The following is a 24681-nucleotide window of genomic DNA, read 5'->3' as shown; positions in this document are numbered from 1 at the left end:
ATATCATAAAAGCCATTTATGAAAAGCCCACAGTGAATATAATTCTCAAGGAGGAAAAACTGAGAGCCTGTCCCCTATGATCAGGAACACAACAGGAATGTCCACTCTCACCACTGTTATTCAACATAGTACTAGAAGCCTTAGCCTCGGCAATAAGACAACAAAAAGAAATAAAAGGCATTCAAATTAGCAAAGAAGAAGTCAAACTCTCCCTCTTCACACATGACATGGTGTGGTATATAGAAAACCCAAAAGGCTCCACCTCAAGATTGCTAGAACTCATACAGCAATTCAGCAATTTGGGAGGTTACAAAATCAATGGACAGAAATTAGTGGCATTTTTATGCACTAATAATGAGACTGAAGAAAGATAAATTAAGGAGTCAATCCCATTTACAATTGCACCCAAAATCATAAGATACCTAGGAATAAACATAACCAAAGAGGTAGGGACACCTGGGTGGCTCAGTGTTTAAGTGCCTGCCTTCAGCTAAGGGTGTGATCCTGGAGTCCCGGGATCGAGTCCCACATCAGGCTCCCTGTATGGGGCCTACTTCTCCATCTGCCTATGTCTGTGCCTCTGTGTGTGTGTGTGTGTCTCCCATGAATAAATAAATAAAATCTTTTTAAAAATAACCAAAGAAGTAAAGGATCTATACTCTAAAAACTACTGAACACTTATGAAAGAAATTGAGGAAGATGTAAAGAGATGGAAAAAGATTCCATGCTCATGGATTGGAAAAATAAATATTGTGAAAATGTCGATGCTACCCAGGGCAATTTTTATGTTCAATGCAATCCCTATCAAAATACAATGGACTTTCTTCACAGAGCTGGAACAAATAAGATTTGTGTGGAACGGGAAAAGACCCCAAATAGCAAAAGGTATGTTGAAAATGGAAACCAATACTGGGGGCATCACAATGACTGACTTCAAGCTGTATTACAAAGCTGTGATGATCAAGACAAGATGGTACTGGCACAAAAACAGACCCATAGATCAATGGAACAGTATAAAGAATCCAGAAATAGGCCCTCAACTCTATAGTCAACTCATCTTCGACAAAGTAGGAAAGAATATCCACTGGAGAAAGGATAGTTTCTTCAATAAATGGTTTTGGGAAAATTGGACAGCCACATGCAGAAGAATGAAACTAGACCATTTTCTTCCACCATACACAAAGATAAACTCAAAATGGTTGAAATGTGAAAGATCTAAATGTGAGACAAGAATCCATCAGAATCCTAGAGGAGAACACAGGCAACACCCTTTTTAAACTTGGCCACAGCAACTTCTTGCAAGATACATCTATGAAGGCAAGGGAAGCAAAAGCAAAAATGAACTATTGGGACTTCATCAAGATAAAAAGCTTCTGCACAGCAAAGGAAAGAATCAATAAAACTAAACGACAACCTACAGAATGGGGGAAGATATTTACAAATTACATATCAGATAAAGGGCTAGTATCCAAGATCTATAAAGTAGTTGTCAAACAACACCCAAGAAACAATCCAGTCATGAAATGGGCAGAAGACAATAACAGACATTTCTCCAAAGAAGACTTACACGTGGCCAACAAGCACATGAGAAAATGCTCCTCATCACTTGCTATCAGGGAAACACAAATAAAAGTCACAATAAGATACTACCTCACCCCAGTGAGAATGGCTAAAATTAACAAGACAGAAACAACAAATGTTGGAGAGGATGTGGAGAAAGGGGAACCCTTTTACACTGTTGGTGGGAATGCAAACTGGTACAGCCCCCCTGTAAAACAGTGTGGAGGTCCCTCAAGAAGTAAAAAATAATAAAGCTACCCTATGACCCAGCAATTGCACTACTGGGTATTTTCCCCAAAGATACTGATGTAGTGCAACCTAGGACACCTGCACCTCAATGTTCATAGTGACAATGTCCACAATAGCTAAACTGTAGAAGGATGTCATTTGGCAGATGAATGGATAAAGAAGATGTGTTCTATATATACAATGGAATATTTCTCAGCCATCAGAAAGGACGAATATCCACCATTTGCTTCAACATGGATGGAACTGGAGGGTATCATGCAGAGTGAAATAAGTCAACTGGAGAAGGAAATTGTCATATGTTTTCACTCATGTTTGGAATATAAGAAATAGTGAAAGGGATTATAAGGAAAAGGAGAGAAACTGAGTGGGGAAAAATTAGAGAGGAAGACAAACTATGAGACATTGCTAACTCTGGGAAACAAACAAAGGGTTGTAGAAGGAGAGGTAGGTGGGGATATGGAGTAACTGGGTGACAGGCACTAAGGAGGGCACTTGATGGGACAAGTACTGGGTGTTTTACTATACGTTGGCAAATTGAATTTAAATTAAAAATTTAAAATAAATAAATAAACTCAAAATAAGAAAACAAATCTTATACCACACACAAGAATTAACTTTTAAAATGGATTAAATATTTGAATGTAAAACTTGAAACTGTAATGTTTCTATAAGAAAATAAGGTGGTAAGCTTTTAGACATAAGTCTTGGCCATGACTTTTTGGATTTGACTCTAGAGGCTAGGGCAACAAAAGCAAAAAATAAACAAGTTAGGACTACTTCAAACTAAAAACAAAGATAAAAACAAAAACAAAACAAACAGAATTTCTGCACAGTGAAGGAAACCATCAACAAAATGAAAAAGCAAACTTTTGATTGGGAGGAGGTATTTGCATATATCTGATAAGGGATTAATATTCAAAATATGTAAAGAAGGGCGTTTGGGTGGCTCAATCAGTAAGTGTCTGACTCTTGTTTTTGGCTCAGGTCATGATCTCTTGGGTTGTAGATATCGAGCTCTATGTCAGGCTCCAGGGGAGTCTGCCTGAAGATTCTTTCCCTCTGCCCCTCCCTCCACTCCTCTCTCTCTCTCTCTCTCTCTCTCTCGTAAATAAATGAATAAAAAAAAAGTTTAAAATATATAAAGAACTCATACATCTCAATAGCAAAAATAAAAGTCTAAAAATGGGCAGGGGATCTGAACATTTTTTTTTCCCAAACAGACATACAGATGGCTAACAAGCACACAAAACAATGCTCAATATCACTAATCATCAGTGAAATGCTAATCAAAATCACAATGAGATATCACCTCACACCTGTTAGGATGGATATTATGAAAAATATAAGAAATAATAAGTGTTGAGAAGGATGTGGAGAAAAGAGAACATTTGTGCAGTGTTGGTAGGAATGTATATTGGTGTGGCCACTACAGAAAATAATATGGTATCTCCTCAAAAAAATTAAAAGAAAAAACAACCTATGTGATCCCAGCAATTCCATTTCTCAGTATTTATTCAAAGAAAACAAAAGCACAAATTTGAAAAGGCATAAGCATCCTTATTTTATTATTTGATTACAGCATTATTTACAGTTGCCAAAATATAGAAGCAATCTAAGGGTCCATCAATGGATAAATGAACACACACACACACATACACACACACAGTGGAATACTATTTAGTTTGAAAAGAAAATACAATCTTGCCATTCACAGCAACATGAATAAAACATAAGGGTATTGTGCTAAGTGAAATAAATCAGACAGACAAATACAATTGCCCTATGATTTCACTTACATGTGGAATCTTAAAAACAAAAGAAATGAACAAGCAAAGCCAAACAAAACTGATCGATACAGAGAACATATTGGTGGGTGCCAAGGGGGGAGAAGGATTTGGATGGGGAAAGTGGGTGAAAGGGATTAAGGAATACAAACTTCAATTATAAAATAAATAAATCATGGAGATGTAATGTATAGCATGGTGACTATAGTCAGTAATATTGTATTGCATACTTGAAAGCTGCTAGGAGAGTATATCTTAAAAGTTCTCTTCATAAGAAAAAAAACTGTAACTTTGTAAGCCTACATATGGTAACTAGATGTATTGTGATGATCACTTTTAAGTATATATATATCTTTATATAGATATATATACAATCTTTGTGTTACATACCTAAAACTAATATGATGCAATATTTTAATCATAGCTAAAGAAAAAAGAACTATACTAAAATTCTACCAGGGGACACAACTTGAAACTGTGAATCATTTTTATATTTCTGTGTAAAATCATTTACCCTCTATGAACCTCATTCCCTCAATGCTTCATAGAATAATGTTTAGCATTCAACAAATTAACAAGTGAGAAACTTATCTGTGAACTTTCATGTTCTATATTCATTATTGTAGTATCATTTATTGAGTGTCATTTGTCAGCACTACATTTGAGAATATTAGGTAATATCTCACTCAATTTTTATAATGAATTTACAAAGTAAATGTTATTATACTTACTGTACAAATGAAAAAAGCCTCAACACAGGATTATTATATGTCCATAGTAACATAGCTAACAGATAAATACTACATTCTTTTTATTCATAAGTAATAGATATGATATGAATACTAGGTCTTGTTGAGGACAAATTCATGTGATCTCATTGTTGGTGACTGATTTGCTCATTGTCCTTTCCAATTCTGACAGGTACCAATGGACCAATCTATCTCACAGAATTCTCCTGTTGTAATATATTTTTAATCTGTGTATTGTCTTTACAAAAATCAATACACTTTCATAAGGCATTTGGAAATGTGATGAATTTTAAAATAGTTGTATTTCATTATGAAAAGAAAAAATCCTCATGTAAGTGGGGGGGTAGATAAAAAAGTTCTAGAAACACATTAGATTATAAATGGAACACAAGTAATCTGCTGAGAGGAATTCACTTTGCTTACAAAGAAGAACTGTACTTGGTATAAAGATGATTTCCCGAAGCAGTCAGTGGATGCCAACGGAAAAGACTAAAAGATACTCACTCAGTGGGAAGACCATCTCCATTTATTTTACTCATACAAAGCCATTGATAATTTTTTTAAACTCCTTTTTCTATTTTTAGTTAGCATCCAGTCAGGAAGCTGACATTTTACTTGGTGTTCTGTTTCCTCTTAGAAATTCAAGGCCATAGGAAATGCCATGACTAACCACATGAAAACAGGACCCAGAGTTGACAATAAGGTTTAGTTGGTGTTACCTCATTTATAATGATCCAGTGACAGTCAAAAGCAACCAAATTCGTCTCCACAACCTGAAATAGAAGAGAAACCGTCCATCAGTCAGCATTAACAGTGAAAACCAAACCAAACCAAAGCAACGTACTTGCAAAGGGCCGAATAAATCCATATCACATGTTAGAAAGATCTGTTACTAAATTAAAGATGGAAAACTGTTAGCAGAGCACTGTAGAAGCATTTGTGTTCGGTGTGTAGATGCACTGTAGACTTGCTAATTAAGTTTGAAAGTAAAATTCATCAAAAGCCTAGAAAAACAGGTTTCTACTAAAAATATATATATTCTACTACAATGTGATTTAACCAGGAGTGTAGGTCAAGTCACATTTCCTATTCCAAATAAACTTTGAGGGATCCCTGGGTGGCGCAGCGGTTTAGCGCCTGCCTTTGGCCCAGGGCACGATCCTGGAGACCCAGGATCAAATCCCACGTCAGGCTCCCGGTGCATGGAGCCTGCTTCTCCCTCTGCCTGTGTCTCTGCCTCTCTCTCTCTCTCACTGTGTGCCTATCATAAATAAATAAAAATTAAAAAAAAAATTAAAAAAAAAACAAATAAACTTTGATGGCTTTCTATTATCTATCCAAGTATGTATCCCTCCACAATCTGACTCTAACTTAACTTTATCTTCTGCTATTTCTCTGTGTATGTATGCTTGCTATTTTCTTAAAGTAAACTGCTCTATGTCCTGAAAAGCTTTGTGCTGTGTTCTCTAAGAACCAAGTGTAAAATTATCTGAATGTAAAAACTAACAGCAATAGACATTATATTAATATTAAGTTAAGGATGGATAACTTCAGTAGCTTTTAGCTTGCTAATAACATAAGCACAAATAATTTATGTAAAAGGAAAAGCAAACAATATATAGGTATTGATCTTGATTAACTGAATAAATTGATTCTAAATGATTCTTGGCTTGGACTAAAAAAGTAAGCTGGGGCTCCACATGTGTGTGGAGCAGGTGTGTGTGTGTGTGTGTGTGTGTGTGTGTGTGTAATGGAGGTAGTTTTTGTATCACTTCCCATTCTATCCAATCTTATACATATTTTATTTTTTAAATTTTTTTTCTTATACATATTTTAAAGTATATTCTTGTGATTCATGCCATGGGGCATATAGGCACTTAACGGGTGAGACTGTTTTATCAAGGATTATTCTGATATTTTCAGCAATAATGCCTAAAGATTGGGTTTTAAATGAAGATGCTTTCTAATAACTATCAAGGAGTTGTTATAATATAGTCATTGTATTTTGCTGGTTATTCTTTGTCAAACTGAGAAATGACTGTTGAAAGATGCACTGAAACATGAGAAATACAATTGGAAATATGTTTCTTGTATGATTCAATGTTTTCTGAATGGATACAGTTATTTTCAGAATCTTTGTTTTTTCCTTTAATTTTGGTATAACTTTTGTACTATTTCAATATGCATTGCATTGGTCCCTATGACTTTATTGAAGTGTATAGATAATACATTATCATAGGAGTGAAGGTATGTTATTTATTTTTAAGTTATATCATTGTCATTTTCTGAAATACATATAGTTTTCATTTACATGGGAAACTATGTAGAAAGTATGACTGGCAGTTTTCAGTTTTAAAAATCACTTTATTCCATTAATGACAGCACTTATCTCTAATTTTATGATTATATTTTTTAAATCACCTTAGACCAATCATCACTGAAATTACTAGCAATAAAAAGTGCTAGAAAATAAGCAGGAACTCCATAAAAATTTAGGGAAACACAAACCAGAGACTCTGATATAAGGAAAGTAGTTCGTCAGATAAAATAGAGAGTAATATGTTTTTTTTTAAAAAGTCCATGACTAAAAAAAAGCATGACCAAAATAAGAAAACATCAAGAATTCAAAGAGAAATGAAAGCCAAGGTATAGATCAAAAGAAGTACTGGAAAAAAAAAAAAAAGTACTGAAGCAATATCAATAGTAGAGTGAGGAGATGACTCAGTTTAGTTTAAAATGTCTTCCTTTTGAAAATCTGTACTGTTTGGACAGATTAAGCAACACTGGGGCTATAAGAACTCTTCATTAACCTGTGGACATTTTTAAGTGAAAAGTTGTCTTATACAACAATATTTAAGGAAGAGGTAGAAAGTAAAGGTTACAATGGTGACTTACTGATAATTTGTCTATACCATTAGTCCTATTCATCTTTCGCACTCTGACCTGAAATAAACTTTGAGGCAGCAGCATGAAACAATATAGAGGTACAGGTTCAGTCTTGTGTTTCAGTGGAGGAGACAGGCAAATATCTCATCTAAGGCCAGGGTTCTACCAAGAATACCACCCTCTTTTAGGAGGCTTAGGGTCACCAGGTCTTCTTTCACTCTTGTCCTTAATTTCACTCATCAGTGTGAATACATAAGACATTTTACAGCACAAATTGGAAACAAGGAAAAAGATTATTAGTATATTACTGCAGATAAAGAAATAAATCATTTACTACAATAGCCTGAGTTCATACTTCTTGATACATCACATTTTGGGCCTACTTGTGGGATTAATTTATCCTATTTTATCTAATGTAATGTATTTTTATTAATCTTAGCTATGCACCTTTTTCTAACCTTAATACATTTTAATAAACAGCTCAGAGTAATTTTAAATCCTGTGATTTTTATAAAGGCATAGTTTCAAGACTATGCAATATTTGTTGGCCTTTTGATAAATGTTGAATATTCAGGACTTTTTTTTATGAGCCTAGTTTTTTTTGGAAAAGGAAAACAAATTATACTAGAAAGTTACTTAAGGATGAAAAGGTCAATAGGTCTGTCCCATTAATTACATACCAAAATATGTAAACACAACTAAAATCCTTGTATTAAAATGACACCATGTTATAAAGAAACTTTGAAACATTTTTATCGCTATATTGTACACAAAATGTTAATGCTTTCATTCATCATCTAAGGAATGGTCCACTGAAGGAGGACTATATTTTCCTTATATTTTACATCTTCATGCATAAACAATGTGCTGGCATGACTTCTCTGATTTTTTAATAATTGAATGTTACTAAAAGTAAGTGATGTGAAAAAGCCACTAATTAAAAAGGTAGCTGATATCTATAATGGAAGGAGCATTTAGTAAGGGGCATAAAAATGATAAGCAGTTCAATAGTCTAGATTGTGGAAACCTGGTAGGCTTTGAGTTCTTTAACTTAAATGACCGGAATAGATACACAGTACAGATAAAATAAAATCTACTACTATATCTATACTATATATAGTGTGTGTGTTTGTGTGTGTATATATATATTATATCTATTTATCTATATGGAGATATATAAATATAAGATAAGACATTTAAATATAAGATAGAGGGATCCCTGGGTGGCGCAGCGGTTTAGCGCCTGCCTTTGGCCCAGGGCGCGATCCTGGAGACCCGGGATCGAATCCCACATCGGGCTCCCGGTGCATGGAGCCTGCTTCTCCCTCTGCCTGTGTCTCTGCCTCTCTCTCTCTCTGTGTGTGACTATCATAAATAAATAAAAACTTTTTAAAAAAATAAATAAATAAAAGATAGAAATGAATATATATATCTATATGGAAAGATAGATGATAGATAGATAGATAGATATCTCCTTCAGAAAGGTAAAATTACAGCAGAGTTAAAAAATAGAAAGGAGTGATAATTTGGTTTAAGCTTTTCACATGTGATCTCATTGAGCTAACATATAATGAACATTCTTAGGAGAGACCTATTTGAATAAAAAAAGAATAAAAAATTTGGTTTAAGCTTTTCACATGTGATCTCATTGAGCTAACATATAATGAACATTCTTAGGAGAGACCTATTTGAATAAAAAAAGAAATTCTCAGCTATCTATGTGGGTAACAAAAGCAAACTAGCTACTGCAAAGCCAAATCAATTCATCTGATACTTTTTCTATTTTTTAGTAACATTAATCATTTTCCACTTGATACACCTCAGCCTCAGTAATGCTGCATCAGGTAGGAGAATTACTAACTTGAAGGACTAAATTATCTCTGGATAAAGGATTAAGAAATGACGCTAAGATATTCTAGAATTTTTTAAAACCTTTATATTTATTTCCAGAATTATGTTAGAAGTCAAAGAGGGAAAATTGTTTCCTTTCGCCATCTTCCTTACCTAAATATCTCATCTCCTTTTTCAGCAGTAAACATATTTGAAGCCAATGAAAAAGATTAAGCAACTGATTGATTTCTTTCCTTTTTTCACTGGGGCCCTATTTTATATCTGAGAACATCACTGTAATAGTTGTGTGTTCTCATCTACAGATTCTTATAAATGTCTAGCAAGTTAGTAAACACTAATTGTATCTTTAACCCAAAATTTCAAAAAAAATTTAGATTGCTATGGAACATTGAGGATCCTAGAAATAACATATATTCTATTACCATAATGATAAGAAACATTTCTCAAAAGATCATATTATGCTGGAGCTATTAAGTCAGCATTATCTTTGGGCAACTCAGCAAGGAAAAACTAATCCAATGGGGACTTTTGTATGTTTGGTAATCAAAATAACAGAAAGGAAATATGGATTTCCCTTTGTAATCTGTTCCTCCTCTTCTTCTTACCCCATACTCCTCTCATCGTTATACATGTGTATACTAATAATGTAAAGGAGTATGGTATACCTTCATATAGAGTTGCTTCAACATTTAAATGAAGTAACATAGTTATAACAAATGAGACTACCCTGCCTCCCAAGAAGCTGAGCTTATTTTAAGGGAATTGAACGAAAAAGGGGGAAAAAATCAAGCCCTGTCAGGAAGACAAGCGATGAGTAAGGACAGACCATCTGTCACTGGCAGGAACTTTAGAACTTCTGAATCTTTAGAAAAGCCTGACAATTTATCACCATGTCTTCCATCATTTATCCTCAAATCTTTAGATGTGCTAAATATAAGACAATCGGAAGCAGAGAAATTGCCAGAGCGTGTATCTCACTGGTAATAAATGTGGAACAGTTCCTACGAGCACAGAGGACAATTTAATTGACTAAACAATAACAGCAACATGCTGTTTTTCACTCAACCTTGTGGCTTAACTAAATTAAAGTTGTTCCCTTTGCAGGATGCACTAAATATTGCACGTTTATGCAAAGGGTTCCAGTCCTCCATGCATCTGTAGCGGCGAGGATATCAGGTGCTTATTTCCTGTTCCTGTCTATTCCAAACTGTAAGGTGTAAACATGCTGAAACAAGAGGCCAGAGGAATATTAAAGAGCTACTCCTTTCCTGGCTCCTTGTCTATAGCAATACTATAGTTTCTATCAGTATTTCTAGAACTATGTTCTGTGGGATACTACTTCCACTAAAATTCATAAGCATAAGCATAAAATTCTATAGCAAATAGATTTAGAAATGCTAGGTAACCAAATTAAATAGATGTCATTACTGTATCACTCCTCAAAACTTTGAGAAGGCTAATATAAATATTGAAATACAATTAACATAAAATTCATATTATTTTTTTAAAAGATTTTATTTATTTATTCATAGAGACACAGAGAGAGAGAGAGAGGCAGAGACACAGGCAGAGGGAGAAGCAGGCTCCACGCAGGGAGCCTGACATGGGACTCGATCCAAGGTCTCCAGGATCACGCCCTGGGCTCTGGCGGCTCTAAACCGCTGCACCACCGGGGCTGCCCTAAAATTCATATTAATAGGTAATACTGGTTTTATTTATTTATTTATTTATTCATTTATTTATTTATTTATTTATTTATAAATATTTTATTTATTTATTCATGAGAGACACACACACACACAGAGGCAGAGACACAGGGGGCGAAGCAGGCTCCCTGTGGGGAGCCTGGTGTGGGACTCTATCCCAGGACCCTGGGATCATGCCTTGGGCCGAAAGCAGATGCTCAACTCTTGAGCCACCCAGGCATCCCACTGTTTTTATTTATTAATATTTGGGGACATATGGCTTCACTCTATGATCATGAGCTCTAAAGTAAAAGAGTCAATGCCTCCATTTCCTTACAGTGTGACTTTGAGCAAATTAACCCTACAAGATTCCGTTTCCTCAATTGTTACTAGGATTAATGCCAGTGCCTACATAATAAAAATCATAGTGAAGATTAAATGCAACAATGACAAACTCTCAATAAATACTAGCTCTTCCGTTGTAATTAATATGCTTTATGGAGTTGCAGGAGAAGATATTTGGAATGTGGCATATTCCACAAGTACCTGTGGAATTAGTACTTTTGGGGAAGTGTAGACTAGAATCAATTTAGCCACACATTCCTAAGAGTTTCCAAAATTTTATTGAAGCAGGAAGAATGTTCTAATTTTAAAATCATGGTCTTAAAATAATCCTATGGAGAGAGTGATTAACAGAGGACGTTTTCCATAAAACAATAACAAATACAAAAACAAAAGTTGAATTACCATATTTTCTGTAAAATTCAAATGCATATGTAATCGTTTTGGCTAAATAGTGATACTCGCTCTTTACTCCTTTTAGCTTTTTTCCCCCTTTCTAATTAATTAAAAGAAAAGAAACCAAAATAAACCATTATACTCTCCTCCAATAAAGTATAGAAAGGGAATATACTGTGTATAGTTTATAGCAAGTAGTAGATTTTTTAGTAAGAGATCATTGGATTTACAGTCCAAACCCCACATTCAATGTTCTGAGTGTCACATATGACTAAACGCACTGCCACAAAGTTCTGTTTAAAAAATGCAAACATACTAATGCTTCAAAATGTAAAGTAAAGGTACAAAATATCAGTCTTCTTAAGGTACTGTCAACCTGAAATTCATTTCCATTACTTGTAAAAAAAATTTTTAAGATAAGCGCTTTTCATTTTTCTTCTCACTGGAACTGCCAAAGCACAAGTACAAGGAGATGTTAGACTGTTATTTGCATAGATTCCATTTTTAAATCCCAAATATATCCAGCAGATGGCATCAGTAAGCCCTCGAGCTGATACTGGGCAACATGGGGATATTCTGAAATGACTGCCTTGTTTGCATTTCCCCTTGAGCCCAGCATGGGTCCGCAACTCTCTTCTGTTCTTATCCAAGCAGCTACTATCTGCCATCCCACTCTGTGCCTTTTGCTTTAGAATCTCTGCTCTGATCTTCCAGCTGGAAGACCACAAATACGCTTTCATCCAAATCCTCTTTCCATTACTGCCAAAGTTATTTCATAAACGGATATGCTAGAATTATTGTTACTGCTGTGCAGTTGGGTCTTCCCACACCCCCTGGGAGATGGAAATATGCCACTGCTGAGATGTGGCCAAAAGTATGGTACCTGCTAGGCTTCTTAATGTGGAAAGATGGGAGAGCGCGCATATACACGAAATAGAGAATCTGCATGCGACATATACCCACTTTCCTGTGTCCTAAATCCTGAACAGAGATTGAAAATGATTAAAAGTGAACTCATGATTTCAATACTTTGACGGATGAGGATATAAATAAGGATTTGACATTTATTTCCAGTGCAGAGGACCACTGTATAACTGTTTTAATTCTTTCTGAATTCTTGCTTGCATTGGGGTTCTTTTAGATTACTGCTGTGGTGATTAAAGAGTACTTCTCTCGAAAGAATTAGGAAAAGCATTGTTGTTGAGAGACTGTTAGTCAACCTTTGGCACAAGAGAATTGCATTAAAATATTTTTCTGAAAAAAAAAATATTTTTCTGATTTTGTTATTTAATAGCTAAATGATTCTTGACAGAGTAAATTAATTCCTAAGCATAACTGGCAAACAAATAAATACAAGTTCTTGCTTGGATTTTGATATGGATTTAAAATGATGATTTGGGGGGCACACTGGCTCTTAATTGCTAGGACTTACGAAATAAGGCTTTCTTGTTATCTTGAAGCAAATAAAGGGGGGAAAAGCTTCTTAGAGAAAAGTCTACTGATCACATCAAAATGCAACATACAAGCTTTTCACCACTGTGAACTTCCATGCTTTGTTTTGTTCCCTCCCACCCCGCCTCCCCCCTTTAGTTTCTTTTGATCTCCTCTGTATCTTCTCTCTTTGACAAAGCGTTTCTCAAAACTCAGACTGAAGTAAATGTCAAATCCTTTCCCAACTCTTACCTCTCTAAGCCCAGGAAGCATGTCCCCAAGCTCGTGCTCATCTAGCATGCTGAACAAACCTGTATCCAAACTTAAATCACACTTGGTTATGTAACTGACTGTGAGAACTGTGTTGTGTTTTATATTTCCCTCTTGGTTAACCTGACTGGCTTTCTTGCTGGTCCTTCCAGTCCAGCGCTGGCTTTTGTCCTTGCAGTGAGAGAGATGTACAGAACACATCGCCCTTTGCATTTCTTGTGGGACTCGGCAAAAATATCACTTCCTCAGGAATGACTTCTATAATCACCCACTCTTGCACCACCGATGCACTTACCCCACGCAAGGCCAACACACACACGCACACCACACTGACACACACTCACACTTATTTACTGCCTTTTTCCATGCACTAGGAATATAAACTTCACAATGCTAAGAATTTCAGTTTGATTATTGGTCTACATTCTTAGAATAATCAGTGATACATAGTAAGGTTTCAGTAAAATTTGTTGCCAGGCACAAGGCAGATTTTCACTAAATGCTGTTTGTTGGAAAAAAGACAACTCTATAGCCCCAACTCCTGTTTAGATAACTATGGATGTCATTATCTCAACTGGGACAAAACCATTTGATAAACTTGTATTGGAAAGAAGTCACAGGGTGGGATTTAATTTTTAAAAAATAAATAAATAACTAGAAAATTACTCCATTCACATTTTCTCAAATGAAGAGATCTTCATTATTTATGTGGTAATGAAGTATAGAATTACCATATTCAAAATATCTAAAGTCAAAAACCTCAGAATTTTGAAGTTATATGATATTAGAAGAAAACATAAAATTTGAGTAACTGAGCTTGAGTTCAAATGCCAGATCTCCTTACTGATATTCGGATATATTACTTGCCTTGAATCTCACTTTCCTGGTTATGGGAATAATGCTTTTTTCTCAGATAGTAGTGAGGTCTAAATAGATGAATGTCTCTAAAGCACCTAGGACATTGCAAGTACTCAAAATTACTAACCTCTTTCTTTTGTAAACCTTTTTAGCCTTCACTCAGGTTACTGCAGTACTTTTGACAATAACTCATAAATGACTGAGTATATTTTTCAATTCAGCAAAGACTTGTTGAATGCTATTTATAGCATATATAAATAATAAAAGCTAATATTTGTTGAGTGCTTATTATGTGCTGGGCACCAAGTGCTTTTACATTATACAATAACTTATCTAATGTTCACTATATCCTTATGATGTAAGTACTACATTTATGTCCACCTTACATGAGCATAAACTGAAGCAACTCACCCAAATCATAGAGCTGGGTGTGGAAGCCAGAATCAATAACTAGTAAACAAATTCCCTACATAATGTTTTCATAGCCTTCGTCCAAGTTTCAGAAACCATTATGCTTTTTTCAGAATTAAACTGAATATTGTACATTGCATGATACACATTGTTTTACATATTTAAACTCAATTGTATAACTTTTTTCTATCTACTGTTCACCTTTGAAAGAGTATTAGCCATAGAAAATTTTGAAAAATGCAGGCAATTTTACCCACCGTTCTGCTCCATGATCTTTGCCTTCAAGTGGTATGAGAAAATTTGTTTTTCTTTTAGTCAGTCTTAATTCCCATATTCTATTTTAGCTATTGCTTAATCAAAGAAACAATTATCTGTTCCTATGATCTCTCCATAACAGAACTTTTGATTATCATTGCAATATAAAGGGTCCAAAGCTTCTAGAAGAGAAAATGTACAATGATTCTCATTGTGGCAATAAAGCCATCAGGCATCTAATTTCTGCAGTTAGTCAGTTAATCAGCTTTCTACCGTTCGTTATATAACTTGGCCATATTTTGGGTTTTTGATAGCTCATCATTGATGACGCCAACATGGATACTATTATTACTCATTAAAAGACATTCTTAGTTCAATATGTATGTTATCTTTGGCCTCTTCTAATATTTCAGAGGTACTCTGCTTTCTAGAATATCAAGAGTGATATAAAATGTTGATGATTCTAAACTCAAAATACTTCTCAGGGGAGAAAAAGTATTAAAAAATAAAATCTTATTAGTTTTGATACACAAAGTACCCGAAAGAAAAATAAAGAGAGGCAAAATGTGAGTTTCCATGGCCACAATCCTAAATTGTTTGGGTCATTCTCAAGACATTGTAGCTCATTGGAGGTATGATCCTTGAATATTTTACAGAATCAAAACAAGACCTTCAAGCTTTCTGGAGTTTCTAAATTTCTTTCATAAAAACTATACCTTGTGGCCTACTATAAAAAAATGTTTTCAATGGTGTTGGACTTGACAGCATGGATACTTTCCAGAATTTCAAGCAATTGACTCTCCCGTCTGTGCTTTTTCACTATGGTGAAATATAAACCATCTTTTTCTTACCACTGACAAATCACCTTATGGTGTTAGAACTGTGTTTAGTAACAAAATGTCAGTTGAAACTGAGGCACCAACTGTTAACTGCTCAAACAAAATGTCATTTGTAGAAAAGAATTACAGAGTTTGACAAAGGAACCTATGCTATGATCACAGAATGCAAAAATCTTCAAAATGATCTGACACATTTTATAATTTTCATTTATCTTAAGCCTTTCGATAAATTATTTTTTAATTTTTTGAATTTTGTTTACATGTATGCTTATCTGTCTGTGTTTATAATTGCACAACTTCTACAAAATGACGAGTGTTACCCCACATGTCACTTGCATTGTTCCACCTTTCCTATAAATGGATTACACAAATGTATTATTTAGCATCACTGAAAAATTTATGGCTTCCAACCCCTACTGGACACTTAATTATAACTAACCCAGTCAGTTTTGCTCCTCCCCATTCCCCATGGCAGCAAAGAATTCAGCCTCAGCCAGCTCCACTAGCCCATTTCCTTAACAACTTCACAAGTAACTTTTCTCCTATTTAAATAAATAATGGATAAAGAGGTCAACAGGTAGAAATGGTTTCAAGCCCTCTCAAGTTCCTGACCCTCTAATATTAACAATTAAGCAAAAAAAAAAAAATCTGAATAACAACTAATATTTGGGAGGGGTGTATTACCTATTAGAAATGATGGTAAACATTTTAATGCCTTTCATCATCTAGGTCTTATATTAACCCTTTTAAGGTAGGTGCTATTATTTTTCCCGTTTTACAAATGAATAAACACAACTTCACTCCTCCCCTCTCTTGACAGTAAAATAGACACTCTTCCTCCAAAGGAGACTAATCATTTCAATAGAGCTCTAGATCCCTTTCTCCCTTTCTCCTTAGGGAATCTGCAACAACAGTTATTTACATACTTGGTAAATATGTAACACATGACTTCTCAAATGACTTTTATTTTTTTTAATTTTTTTTATTTTTTCAAATGACTTTTACAGACCATCTTGTCAAATACCACCTATGATTGCTTTCTCTTTTTTTACTCCTCCCATTTATGTGCTGATCATTCCAGCTTCTGTCCTCAACTCCTTCTCCTTTTTATTTGTCCAGCCTCTAGGTATCATTTTGGCACAATTACCCTGGTTATTTCTAAGAGATCTTCCATAATCACTACACCACTTTCACCATAAACTTGTCTTAAAATGTGGATCTGAACCACTATCACAGATCATATGTATTTATGTTTTAATTTTTTTTTTAATTTGGCCGAATTCTTTACCATACTAAGAGCTACTTGAGGCAGGAATGGTGTTTTACCTATTTTATATTCCCAACAACTAACTCTAGACCTGATTCATAATAGACATTAAACAAGTATTGCGAACTGGATCTAAACTATTCTGTTAGAAGGTTACTTTGCCCCATAAGGTTACTGTAGATGTTAGAAGATTACTTTGCCCCTGTTCCTCTGTCCAAGTGAATTTCCCTGCAACTGCAGGGGAAAGGACTTTTCCAGCATATTGACCTATGCCACCTGAAGAGCTTGTATCCCTTTTCTTTTCTGCCTGAGGACTTTTTTCCAGGATATTCGGCCACATAAAATCATAACCTAGAAGTAGGATATGTTAACAGCTTTGGAGGTCAACTCTCAACCAATGTGGATGGGAAGTAATGATTAATGCTCCTGTTTCTCCACCTCCAGTCGGGGGTGACTCTGAGGTATATTCCAAACACACTTTCTCAGAAGGTTCCCTACAGGATCGAGCCTCATTTGCCCAAATTTTAATCCATTCCTGATAATACGGTCTTGATTGGCTTTTCTCTTTACTCTCTCTCATGTTTACCACTTTCTCACTTGGACTTTTTGGGACCAATTCCCTCCTAAATCATCTGCACCCAAGTACTTTTCTCAGGATCTATACCAGTAACTCAAACTCAGTCAGCCTTCCTACATAAAACACACAATTTACTATACATGAATAGAGAAGAGTTGCTATAGTTAAATGAAATTCTTGAGAAGTAGAAAAATTGTTGAGACATTAAAATTATTCACAATCTGTCCATAGGAGTTGTCTTCCTATAATAGACTGCTGAGAACTCTCATAATCCTAAAAAGCTTTGATGTCACTGCGTACAGTGTATTTGGGAAGTCTTCACATAGGTAATTCTCAATTTTAGTGATTATTAGAATCACCTGGAGGACATTTTAAACATATTGCTGGGTCCACTCCAATAGTTTCTGATTTAGAAGTTCTGGCATGGAGTTTGAGAATTTGCATTTCTAACAAGTTCCCAGTTGGTGCCTGTGCTGCAGGTTTAGTGAATCATTTTGAGATCCACTGTTTTACAAAAAAGCCCTGGTCAGGGACTGACTGTGATGACTTGACGTTAATTCTATATCCATTCAATTACTTTGACAAAACCATTCAAGCTTTTTGACCACCTGAAATATACTAGACACAGCACTAGGACAGGAGGTGCTTCACTGAGCAAGACTGACTTGGTCTTTCTTCTAACTGAGCTTTCAGTCTAGCTCCACTGTAGACTATTAGGAATAGGAAAAGTGTAAGAGAGCTGCCAGTCCACAGGTGATATTCCTTCACAAATAACCAAGGACAAGCACCATTCCATAAGAGGAAAGACAAAATCCTTGTTTCAGAAAGAATACGGTCATGTTAAGCTTATTGTTTAAAAATTGCTTCTTATTTTGAAGCAAACTTTTTTACATAAATTAAAGTGTCGCTATTTATATCTCAATCATATCTGCACAAATCATAAACAAATTATTTCAATCACACATATTTTCTGTTTGGAGTGATGGATTATTATTTATAAGGATTGCATTTTGGGGAATGATCATCATAAACATTACTTTGATTCTACTACCATGTTTGTTTATTTTTCAATCTGCAAGTGACAAAATCAGCCTTGAATAAAGGCTACCAATTATATCTTGAAATACATAATTGAATTTGCCTGTTCATTATTTCCTATATGCCATTCCAAGTTCAACAGCAAGAATCAGTTCCGCTATGTTGTTAAATAAATTACGTATCAAGGCTTGATTTAGCTACCTCCAATTAGATAAAAAGAAAAGAAAAAGTTTATACATATATATATAACATATATATATGTAATATATATTCTAAAGATTACTGTAGGTATTTCACTCTTCAGTTCATTTCTTTTTTAAGAATTGAATTTTTATTAGGAATTATAAAATGAGACTAAGGTGTGTTTCTGTCATTAAAGTGAGGCCATAAATGCTATGTGGTATATTTGCATTTCATAATTCAAAAGGTGGCTTAGAGGTATTTGTCAGGACTTTCTTGGTCCATTTTAAAGAGTTATATACTGATTTCAAATCTTCCATATGGCTCACAGTTTACTTAAGTACTTAGCACTGTTTCACAACATTGGTTCATATTTAGCATAATTTCATAGTTTACTCAGGTCAGAATATAAAAAGGAAGACAGCAAAGATGGATCTATTAGGTAATAATTCCTTGGACTCTTTCAGACCCAAAGACTTATGCACTAACAGCTATAATTCTGAAGGCCACCTGTTTTCCTCCCTAGAGAAATTTGAAAACAGTCATAAATCAGGCTGGTTGACAAGCTTCAAAAGCCTTTCTCCCAAGATGACAGAAGTATGAGAAGACTTTCTTTAAGAATATTCTGGTAGTACTTACTCTTGCAAGAATTAAAGACAGAGACATAGTTGAAATAAATTTCATTCTCTGATCTGATCACAGACATTGAAATTGAGTTTTTTTTCTCTTACTGCTTTATTTTGTTTCTTTTCTTTTGCATATTTATTGGTATAACACAGACTTACTGGTATGACACTTTAGTGTACCCCTTACCGTCTAATGGAGTAAAGCATGTAGTAGTTTAGCATGCTTGTTCTTATAAACACATTTCCCTGACTTGCAGTATGATTCACAGTGAGGTTAACTCAGGATATTTTTCATATCACTAGAAAATTTCTGTTTCCAGATCTACTCATCCCTTGTCTTTTTTTTTTTTTTTTTAAGATTTTATTTATTTATTTGGCAGAGAAAGAGAAAGAGAGCATAAGCAGGGGAGTGTCAGAGGGAGAGGGAAAAGCAGGTTCCCCGCTGAGGAGGTAACCCAATTTGGGGCTCAGTCCCAGGACCCTGGGGTCATGACCTGAGCCAAAGGCAGACACTTAACCTACTGAGCCACCCAGGTGCTTCCCCTTGTCTTTTAGGTACAAAATTGAGAAAATCAAAAAGATACATTGACTTGAATATTACATTGTACGTTCTAAACGATTCACATGAATGTTTATCATTCAAGTTTCTAATTTAATAATTTAAAAGACAATGTATTTATTAGAGAAGGCCATCTTCATTCTTAAAGGTTTGACCTGTAATATTTTTTTTTTCGTTTTAAGTTCTTTAACTGAGTCATGAAATTATCTTCAAATGGTTTTTTCAGTGGTTAGTTGTCTCGTTTTGTTAGAGAGAGAAAAAAAATGCTAATAAGATTATGAATTCAACTCCTGTGTAAGTAAATTACTATTCCTTTCTTCCAAAATTGTGGTTTTATCCATAGGAGACTAGTCCCAACAAAAAGAACTCAATATTATACCATAATCATTGAGTTTTTGTTTGTTTTCCTAAGTAGGCTCCACCCTGGGGCTTGGCTCATGACACTGAGATCAAGACCTAAACTGAGATCAAGAGTCAAATGCTTAACCCAGTGAGCCACCCAGCCATCCCCATTACTGAGTTTTCAAATGGAGAATGTAAAGAGCAGAAACTTGATGTGATAGAGAGGTATTGCAAAAGGAGGAAAAGAATACTGAAGAGTCATACAGGAATGGGTCAAAGACCTTTTAAGTATAATGAACCATTTCTCAATGGTATTTTGCAGAATATAGTGGAGAGAAATCTTTTTTGAAATATTATTGATAAATAAAATATACTTAAAATTAATTTTGAATAAATGGAAAGCTGAGATTGATATCTTATGCAAATATTTTCATAAATTTTGACTCAAAGAATTGCAGCATTGTAGATTTGGTTTAGACAACAGTTTGGGACACACAGAAAATAGCCAAATCTGGATGTGACAAAAAGAAAAATCTAAATAATGCTTTTACAATTATTTTTTGAATAACATTTAGAGAGGAGAGACTGAAGATTTATAACAACTACTGTGTGTAATTTATGATTTGTAAAAACATTTATAATTATATATAAATAAAATTTATATATCATTTAAAAATCATCACATATGCTTAGTTGTATTAGATAAATCAATCTTTCTAATTATAAAGACCCTAGTAAAAGAATCTCTCTTAACATTCTAGAAGTAGGTATGCAGGCAAAGAGGAACAGAGCTTGCTATCCAGCTAAGTTTCTAGTGTACACAGTGGAAAGAAGCAGATAAGCAGTAATTCTTATCAACTGATTCCTTAACAGGGCTGAATTCTCTCGGTATGGTTTTGTCATAGAATAATGCCATTAAATTATTGTAAAGATTCTATTCAGTTGAAAAATTTATTCTTAAAAAGAAGAATAAAGAATTTCAATTTAAAAATGATATACTCTTATTTTTCTATTTTTCTTAAATTTTAGCATATATATATGTAGTTAAAAACAGTTAACTAATTTTATTTGAAATTTTTGATATTTGTAATTATACCCTATCATTCTCAGAGCTAATACAATCTAAGATTAATTTCCAGGTATTCTTCAAATTATTTTCAATTTTTCTTATGTGCCTTAATAAAAATCACTTAATAAAAATTATTAATTTGCAAAAAATCTGAATCATATTGCATTTTAAAATTTTACTTTCTTTTACTTAAACTTACTTTGTGATAAGAGGTCTCTGCAAATACAAAGGAAATAATTACGCCAAAATCTCAAAATATCCAATGAGAATTGTGATTAAAACAATAACAGAAAAGAGAAAAAAATAGGTCAAAGGATGATCTAACTTAATAGGAAACTGTGTCATTCCTTTAAATAATGATTTTTTTTTTCTGTTCTAATATTATTTGTAAAAGTTCATGCCACTGGGAAAATTCATCTCTTTAGCTCTGAATATGATTTAAGAAAGCTAAAATAAAGCATTTCAAAAAAAATGTTCTTGAAAGCCAAGGAAAAAACATTTTTGGGGGGTTGAAAGTTGGGTATTATTTGAAACTTGGAACATGCCAAATATTTATGGTTTGAAATTCAAATTATGATTGAAATTATCAGATGGTTCACCAAAATGTCAAGGGCCATCCAATATGCCAAATTTCTGAATGGAGTTGAGGAGACAATAAACTTTGAATAAAGAATAAGTGTCTCCTTGAAAGCTGAATTAAATCCTCTTTATTAAGTCAGTGACTATTCCAATTTATAGAAATCAATAGTGGCTCTTGAGTTGTGTTTAATAAACTATAGGGGTCTATATTAAATTCTAAAAATATCAAGAATATAAACAAAAAAATCTGTGTAAAGACACTAGAGTTTGTTGTTGTTTTAATAAAAGCAAAGCAAACACTGCTAGACTATTTCCTTTCTTAAGACATTTTATTTGGGGAACAAAGTATAACAAGAAAAAAAGAATGAAACCACCAAACTCCTTAAACTATTCAAGTTTATAATACAAAAGATAGATGGAAAAAGGCAATTCTGCAAATTTGAAATTTAATTATTGTAAATATGCTCATCTAAAGAGCGCAACAAAATCAGCACCAGGACTGGTGTCACTCTCAGAGTTCAAAGTGAAAAATATATCACTACATGAGGAGGCAAGCAAATTGTTCCATTGCAGGCTTTCTATTTCATTAATCATTTCCAAAAGCCTCTGCTCTTCAGCAGCCAATACTGGAGATATTTACATAGGATTTAAATATTGTCAATAAATGGTGATATTGAAAACTTCCAAATAAGAAGTTTCAGATCTAAACATGATGGTAATGTCCTGTATGCTATCTGTATTTTACTTTCTGTAACTAAATTGGGAAAAAAATGCAGCAGAAGCAACAAGATCTTAGACTAAAATTTTTCTTTAAGAGACATATATACACACACACACAAATATATGATACATATATATCTTAAAAGAAATATATATGGACAATGGATATATGTGTGGTTTGGTTAAATACTGAACAAAAAGTAAAGTGATTCAGTGGAAGTGCATCTATTGAATAAACAGAGACTCTCTGGAGTCAGTAAAAAAAAGGTCACATGGCCATATTATGTAATACTGAATAGGGATTTAATTACAAATATGTTAAAACCATTTAGGGAGGGGAAGGGGTAATTTTGTGTGAGATAATTGTATATAAGCTAAATTCTTATCTTTCTTCTTAGCTCATCAATAGATAGTGCCTATATCTGAAAAACCAGGGGAAGTCATGTAAAAATGTTATTTAAAAATATTTGGAAAATAGAAGTAGCTAAAACAAAAACAAACAAACAAACAAAAAAACCCCCAAACAAACAAACAAACAAAAAGGTTAAAGGCATTCTCTATAGAGTGGGAGGAGAGAGGAGGGAGGAATGGGGAAGCAACTCCTGTTTTTCATTATTAGTTTTATAAATACATAAAAAAAATATTGAGTACATTTAAATGTCTGACAAATATAAAATTTATTTTTAAAAACTGGGTGCATATTCTTTGACCAGACTATTATAAAAGGCAACAAATTTTTTTAAATGATCCATGAAAATTAGCTAAGCAAAGTATTTTCTAATTATTTTTTGTTAAAATATGCTCAAAAATCATATTAAAGTGTAATTAATAGTTGCAATTTTAAAGTGTGTTATCTTTTCAAGGTACCATACTTCATGTTGACATTATCAATCTTAAATATATCCTTCGTATTATAAAAGTAAAGCATTATCAGTTCCTCTGTTGCTGACCTTGCCATGTCTCTGTAGATTAAAAAAATCACTTTGAGTGTCCGTAGTCAATTAAAACTGTGATATCCTATAGAGAATGTTTATTATTTTCTTGCTGCTTTTATTATCTTCTTTGGGAACAATGACATTCCCCATAGTAGATCAAAGATCTTTGGGAAACGACTCTTCTATCATAGGAGACCCTTTTGAAATTCACAGCAACCAAATGACAAAAACATTTCTTACCACGGAGAGGGCTTTAACAAGAAAGCAAAACAAAGGCACTTTTGAAATTTCCCCTTGAAATCTCCTTCTACCTCTATATGGGGACTTTGATTCAACATAAATACAGAGCCATATGAAAATCCACTGAAGTCAAATAGGACAGACCAATCAAATGCACCTTTTCTTCAGACATGCTTTATTTACCCTATTATCTATTAATATTTCTTTAATACGAAGTTGAATGAAACTGGATTATTCAAAGTAAAATTGTGTTTTTTCTGACACATCACTGTATCTGCAAACAAGTACCTAAGAGATTTGATATTCCTAGGAATTTGTTTAACACTAGGGACTTCAGAGATTTTATGAAAATTTACCTGTGAGATTTTCTTTGAGAGATAATAAGGCTAAAGTGGTTGAATCCTGCTGGCTGCAGAGAGGAACAGAATTATCACTTACATGAGGAAAGATAATGCATATCCACAGTTAAAGCCAAAAGAAGTAGGGACTTCAAACGCTTGGCTGAATGTACAAGGACACAGTCAGTAAACAGACCACTTAAGTGAAGCTGAGTGATACTGTTCACTACCATCCCTTAACTGTTACAGTGTTGAACTGCATGAATAGCCAGAGCCAAGTAGAACCATTCCAAGTCATTTATGGGGCACCTAAAATGTGCTGGGCTGATTTCACCACTCTACCATTCTTTTTTTTTTTTTTTTTTTTTTTAAGATTTTATTTATTTATATGAGAGAGAGAGAGAGCGCGCAAGCAGGGGGACCGGCAGAGTCAGAGGGAGAGGGAGAGGGAGAAGCAGGCTTCCCCATTGAGCAAGGGAGCCTGACTCCAGGCTTGATCCCAGGATGCTGGGATCATAATCTGAACTGGAGGCCGATGGTTAACCAACTGAGCCACCCAGGTGTCCAACCTTTCTCATTCCTGACTAAATGTTTCTTTTTAATAGTGTCTCCCACCTGGAATATTTTTAAACCTTTTTTCTCCTG

General features: G+C 34.1%; 1 protein-coding gene across 3 annotated transcripts in view; it reads right to left on the bottom strand.

Annotated features, from left to right (window-relative positions):
• GRID2 (glutamate ionotropic receptor delta type subunit 2) overlaps positions 1–24681 on the bottom strand; it is a 1466011-nt gene that overhangs the window by 577884 nt on the left and 863446 nt on the right. For all 3 annotated transcript variants that reach the window (XM_072810836.1, XM_072810835.1, XM_072810834.1), the window contains exon 5: positions 5062–5115. In XM_072810836.1, the coding sequence (XP_072666937.1) occupies positions 5062–5115 (54 nt within the window). The remainder of the gene's footprint in view (positions 1–5061; positions 5116–24681) is intronic.

The sequence above is a fragment of the Canis lupus genome, chromosome 33 (assembly GCF_048164855.1).
Source record: "Canis lupus baileyi chromosome 33, mCanLup2.hap1, whole genome shotgun sequence".
Classification (NCBI taxonomy): domain Eukaryota; kingdom Metazoa; phylum Chordata; class Mammalia; order Carnivora; family Canidae; genus Canis; species Canis lupus.
This window is presented reverse-complemented; position numbering and strand designations above follow the sequence as displayed.